Below are 6,300 nucleotides of genomic sequence, written 5' to 3'. Positions count from 1 at the left end.
CTCGCCTCCCCTTGTTCATGTAAGTGAATTTGATTTCCGTCCACGATTCAACTTGCGCGAATGAGAGTGGCATAATTGACATGAAATACCACTATGATGGTGTGTTTATGTCATGCAAGTTGCTCTTGTGTTGCTCATGTCCGCGTATTTGTAATGGTGTTCCGCACCAGTTTTAGGTTTAATCTCTCAGCAAGTTGCCCTTAGTTTTCCTTGAATTCTAGGGAACTTTAACAAAAAAACTCCTGATACTGTTCGCTTTAACGAAAAACCACATTTTTACACTAAAAAGTCAATTCTGGTACTATTCACTTTACCTTTTATTGTGTCCTTATCGTTAAAACTCACCCTCCTAATACCATTCAGAACGTCCTTCTCTCATATTTGCGATGTAATTCTTCTAAAAACATATAAATAAAAAAATCTTGTTTCTTAGTTCACTCTTAAACTTCCAATTGCTTTCTTCGCTCAACAACTTAACAAGTACGCAACAAATTAAGTGGTGCAGTTTCACACACTAACTGAGCCATCTTCAATCATATGATCTGATTTAGCAGTACTAAAAACTTGGCGCTAATCCACGGGTTGATTAAACATTTTCAACACCCTTAGGGTTCAAATAAAATTTCCCAGTGAAAAAATTCTTGGGCAAATCAATGCATGACTTGCATTACATAATTTATCAGTCGAACGTGTGTTCAAGAATTCAAGAGAAATCTAGCGAATGAATGTGATTCACTGAAAAGGGCAATGTTGATGCATGTAGAGGTAATCCTGTCTCTGTAGGTCTACAAGAAGTAAGCCATATAATGAACTAATGAACAAGGATATTTCCGCTATCGTTTCTCCTCAAAAAAGAAAGAACAAGATATTAATCAACTTACATAGATGAAACGCTAAATCAGTACTACTAAATAACTAATCAATTTCTAATTTTACTTCTAAAATTCTCAATCACAACAGCAATACATTCTTTAAAAAGGAAATATCGTCTCCAAGTAAACAGAAATACAAGCATACGACCACACCCCGTCTTCTTTTCAATATTTTTTTTATATAAAAAAGAATCGATATAGCAAGAAACTGAAATGCAAGGTCACCTTTATATAAACATAGAGCTAGAGATCAATCTTCATATATTCCCGGAAAGGTGTTATACGCCATCTAAACATAATAAACTAATTCTCGATCCCGATCCTCTACTTTCATCACCTCTTAACTACTTACATAATAAGGCTCTCTACCTCTATCTCCCTCGTTGACGCTATCTTTTCCTTCTTAAGGAATGACCTTCGTGACTTGGACTGCAATCTCTCAAAAAGACAAACCACAAACCACGCTAGCTCTTTAAGAATGATAATATCATCAGGTGGAATTTATCTAATTCAGACAATCAAATTCCAAGTCGAGTATTTTCATACTCTTTCCTCCTAGGTCTTGAAGCAATGTTGGTTTCCACGTCACAAATCAAGCATATACATTCCTACCACTGCAATGAGTGAACTCTTCGGAGCACACGAGGTGATCTTCGCTTCTCCACAACGGGAATGATGTTTTCCATTAGCTGCAAAAAAAAATACACAAGAAGGTCAACTGCATAATAGCCAACGACTATTACAACCACTATGTTCCTCATCTTCTGGATAAATTTTTCAACTTGTTTGCTTGTCTAATTACTTATCACATCCAAATATACATGAAAGTACATAGTAAGACTTCTAACAAAACCATTATTTGTTATTATAACATACTGATTGTCTTGACTACTCCAAGTTTAAATGGTCCAGAGGACCATGAGCCATATAATTCTTGACTACTACAAGCCCAAAGCTTAAATTATCTAGAGAACCACAACCATTTACTTCTGGGGAGTGAAATGTTCCTTTACGCAATCATATTTATCATGGTGAAACTTTCTTATTGTCTTCTCTCGTGGACGTAGGCAAAGACCCAACCATGCATATTGTTTGTATGTTGTTCTGTCAAGCATGAAAAGGGTCTTCATCTATTTCAACCATATCACAGCAGCTTCCCCATAAAAATCTATCCCCTCACAGGTTGGCGATATGCTTGGCTAAGGTAAAGTGCTAGGTAATAAGTACACTAAAAATAGTTCCAATTGATAAGCTTAAATTTAAGTTAACAAAGGTATGCTATTTATCAAAATTAAAAACAAAACAAAATTGTAAAGATTGGTGTAAGCAAAAATTCTCAGTTATAAAAAGTTATATACATCAAAATAAGTTTTTCAATTTTTGAAAATTTTATATGCATCGAAATAAATGACCAACCCTTCACAATGCATTCACGCTATGTCTGTTTGCCTGAATAATTCACTGCCTGCTAGATGGTGCCTTAATTGTACTCTTATTCATAAGACTCTGCTGTTGAATTATCATGATTTAAATTAATTATTTGTTTCTGTTGGTTTACTGGGAGGAGGGTGTTGCTAGATGTTCTTGTAGAATGCTAAAAAATTTATAATAACAGAAAAAACTGTACATTAAAAAAAAGCATAGCTAGAGGTTAAGTTTTTTATTTTCGGATTAAAAGATGATTCTATACATTATGCCACGAGAGAAGACAACAAGAAAGTTTCACCATGATAAAAAAGTTCATATCTAAGATCTAAACATTATGCCACATCTATGGCTGCAAGGTATAATTCAACAAGAAGAGTCATTAGAGTAGGCTTCTAGTTTTCTTTACCTCTTCAGATATAAGTTACAAAATAATGGCAACATTTTATTTTGGGTGCACTGGAGAAAAAAGTTGTAATGTTTTCCTTGCGATTTTCTATACTATCTGCCTCATATTGTATTTTTCACTTTAGCAAATTTGTTGCTTCTTATCCTAAAAGAAGATCACCACGAGCCAAAGACCATGTTCCTAATAAAATCCAATCCCTTGCGTCATCAATTAACTACATGCACCGAGAATGAAATGAGTACCTGCTTAAGTCTTGCCCGAGTCCTCTCGGCCTGCAATAAAAAGATATTGTTACAAAATGGAATATGAAATAAATGTTAAGGCAACAAAGGAGAGCAATTTAAACATATACACCTCCCTGTTTGATGGCATGTTTAGATGTTTACTATAGTTTAGTCAGTTATTTTGAGCTTGGAAATCTATTTGCCCTGGCGGGTTAGGCCTCTAGCTCTGTTTGTTGTACTTTGGGGACTGCTTTGCAGTCTGTTATTAATAAATTTCCTTCTCTCAAAAGAAAAACAGGTAAAATGCGAACATCGAATTACAAGGTCTACACATCAACTTGAAAAACCAAAATATCAAAATCAGATAACTTAAAAGCAATGATATAGCTCCCACACATACTCATAAACCCAGGCATCATGCACAAATACAAGAAATCCAAACCCATTCCCCATTTCAAACCAATAGGCAGTCCGAAATATAGGCAATTGAACGAACAAGCCAAGTAGTAAATGTTATAATGGATTGAGATAATTGTTTAATATTTCATATGTTATGATGGATTGAACTCATTCGTAAAACTTGAACTCATGTTATAATGGATTGAACATGCTAAACGACATCGCCAAGTACTTAAAGTCTTAAATCATTTATCCCTACACTTTGCAAAACAAAATATTAAAGTATATACTTCAGTGGTTTTGTATGCATGTATTCATATACATTATATGATATAAGTACATATATACATAAGATTTTTATAAACATATTTCTAACTCATAATCCTTAGTGAAGCCTCTTATTCATGAAGCTCGGTCATGAAACATTACTTTGGCTTGGGTTAACTATCAGGCTAACTAACCAAGCGAAGCCTGGCGGCTCTCTTCACTTACAGCTCTTCTGACAAATGATAATTAAGTCTTAAAGGAGCTATATTTGCTGAAAGTATGACTACATACTGCTTTAAATACGATAGAAATGGAATTTCATCACAACAGATGAACACAGTTGTCGACAAGTCAAATCAAATTGGAAATCTTTTGGAGTCACGTATTTGTAATTGACAAAACGTCTGCAACCTCAGAAAATGAGACAGATGAATGGGAAACTAGTTTTGTAGCAAAGTTTAACTTAAGTAACAAACTTTCATAACTATCCCGAATACTGATTGTGACTCAAACACAGCGAACTTTGTCCCCAAACTCTAATGCTACTAAAGTAAGGAACTTATAAAGCATTCAGTTCTGCAAATGATCACACACTCTTCTACTACCATTTCGCAGTGGAAAAGCGTATTTCTCACCGCGAATCGGTAGCCAACAACAGTCCAAAGCACAATTCGGTTACCTGTTCTTTCAAAAGCTGCTCTTTTTCCTCCTCTAACCTGACCGCCAATGACTCCAATTCAACTTGGTAAGCCTAAAATTCAAACAAAACCAAAAAAAAAAAAAAAAAAAACAAAAAAAAAATAAAAAACACAATCACAAAAGTACAAATTAAGTAATGAGAAGACAAGCAAAGACAATTTGATCAAAAACCCAATTCCACACCTGCTTTCTCTCTCTGGACCTGGCCGCGGATTCCCGGTTCTTGATCATTCTTTTCTGTCTCTGCTGCGCCACCTTATCCATCGGCTCCATGACGGCGCGCCCTCTCTTCCCCCTCCCCAACCTACCTCCACTCCCAGCAGGGTCCACCCCATTTCCAAACCCAACTATCGACCCTTCGACCTTATCAATCGACCCGAACGGGCTGAGCGGGATCTGATCGAAGGAAAACACTCCGCTGCTCAATCTCTCCATCTCCGGCGGTGGCGCAAGCGGAAAATCCTTAATGTCGTTCTCTTCCACGGCCCCGGCCCGAGCCAAAAAGTCCTCCAGTGTCATCATCTCATCCGGAACCTCCGCTTTAAACTCCTTCCGACTCTCGCCGGACACAATTTCCCGCCAAACTTCGTCGACGGTCTTGGGCGGCGGCGCTGATGGTCCATTAACATTTGCAGCGGCGTCGAGTAGGGTTATTTGGGTGTCGAGGAGGGTGGCGTCGGTCATGGGGGTGGGGTCGTAGAGGAGGCCGTCGGCGGTCATGGAGCCGATTGGAAGCGAGGGCGTCGTGTTAACGATGCTGTTCTGGTAGTTGTTTAGGTTTTGGGGGTGCGCAGAGGAGGAAGACGGGTGTGGTGTGGTGGTGGTGGGCTTGGGCTCTGTAGCGGAGGAGAAAGTGGAAGGGCGTCGGGAGAGATCCGAGTTTTGTGATGTCGACGACGACGACATTAGCTTCGACGAAGCCATCTCTTCCGTCGCCGATTTCTCAGGCACCTCGTACTCTGTCCACTCTCTTTCGCTCGCTAGATTTGGAATTTTTAGGGTTCTGATTTGGTGTGTTTTTATTTATTTATTTGTTGGGATCAGACCCCCGAACCGCAGCACAGAGAGGAGCAGCCTTTTCAACGAGCGAAGCGAAGCAGTTTCCACTTTCCGGAACCTGTTTTTTTTTATTTTTTGAATATTTTGATGGGACCAATTATCCAGTACTATCCAGAGTACCGAGATTATGATTGCATGGTTTGTGGGTCCCGATGGGACTTACGTGGGCCCCACGGAATGGCGCAATCGGAGTGGGTGTGTAGGGGATACGTGTGCGGCCGCGTGGCAGAGTAAGTTTAGCCGGATGCCGGTTTTGAACGAGGTGTCCCTTGGGTATGTCTGTTGACTCGGCTACAGAATTTTCACGGACGGCTGGGACGGCTGTGATCAAAGGTTGTGTGCTGTCGTGAGCAGATTAGTAGTTGGGCTTGATGATTGTGTACTGATAATTGTACACACACACACACACACACACACACACACACACACACATACATATATTTTGCTAAAAGAGTTATTTTATTAAACACCAAACACAAACTTAGAGCAGTTCCGGCGTTGGCTGGTGCTCGGGGGAAGGGTTGGTGAATAGGGCCGTAGAGCCAGAGTGAGAGAGTCCAACGTGTGGCATCCCGAGGGACAGGCCTGGCATGAGTTGCCAGCTCGAGAGCCTGAGGGCTTTATGACGCACGGCTGACGTCAGCCACTTTTTTTATTTTTTTCTATCAGGCGCGTGGCCCTCAAGCGCGCATATAGGACCATGGGCCGACAGGATTTCAGGAATTGGGGCCCGCGACCCATTGAAAATTGTTACCGTTGGGAAGTCACGTGGCTTCCCACGGTCTGTTCGATCTCAACGGCAAAACATTTTGGACCGTCTAATTTGCAACAGTAATAAAAATAAGAAAACCTTATTTAATATCAACCGTTGGATCTGAGATCAGCGGTTGATATTATTAGCCTTTATAAATAAATAAATAATAGTTTTAAAAATCAGAAATGTTAC

General features: G+C 39.4%; 1 protein-coding gene across 3 annotated transcripts; it reads right to left on the bottom strand.

Annotated features, from left to right (window-relative positions):
- Positions 1 to 902: 902 nt before the first annotated feature.
- Positions 903 to 5,449, bottom strand: LOC137726022 (G-box-binding factor 4-like). 3 transcript variants are annotated; one of them, XR_015963156.1, is made up of 4 exons: positions 4,479 to 5,407; positions 3,591 to 4,347; positions 2,949 to 3,496; positions 903 to 1,561 (listed from the first exon to the last, which is right to left on the bottom strand). XR_015963156.1 is itself a non-coding variant. In XM_068464878.2 (4 exons), the coding sequence occupies exons 1-4, from the start codon at positions 5,217 to 5,219 to the stop codon at positions 1,481 to 1,483; spliced, it is 924 nt and encodes a 307-aa protein (XP_068320979.2). In that variant the 5' UTR covers positions 5,220 to 5,449; the 3' UTR covers positions 903 to 1,480. The 3 variants fall into 3 exon arrangements, 2 of the variants coding, with proteins under 2 accessions (XP_068320979.2, XP_068320980.2); XM_068464878.2 differs by having other exon boundaries at positions 2,949 to 2,978; positions 4,276 to 4,347; positions 4,479 to 5,449; XM_068464879.2 differs by lacking the exon at positions 3,591 to 4,347 and having other exon boundaries at positions 1,082 to 1,561; positions 2,949 to 2,978; positions 4,479 to 5,364.
- Between the last annotated feature and the right edge of the window lie 851 nt (positions 5,450 to 6,300).

The sequence above is a fragment of the Pyrus communis genome, chromosome 5 (assembly GCF_041283825.1).
Source record: "Pyrus communis isolate YQ-2024b chromosome 5, ASM4128382v1, whole genome shotgun sequence".
Taxonomy (NCBI): domain Eukaryota; kingdom Viridiplantae; phylum Streptophyta; class Magnoliopsida; order Rosales; family Rosaceae; genus Pyrus; species Pyrus communis.
The sequence above is the reverse complement of the archived record's forward strand: the minus strand, read 5'-3'. Positions and strand labels throughout refer to the sequence as shown.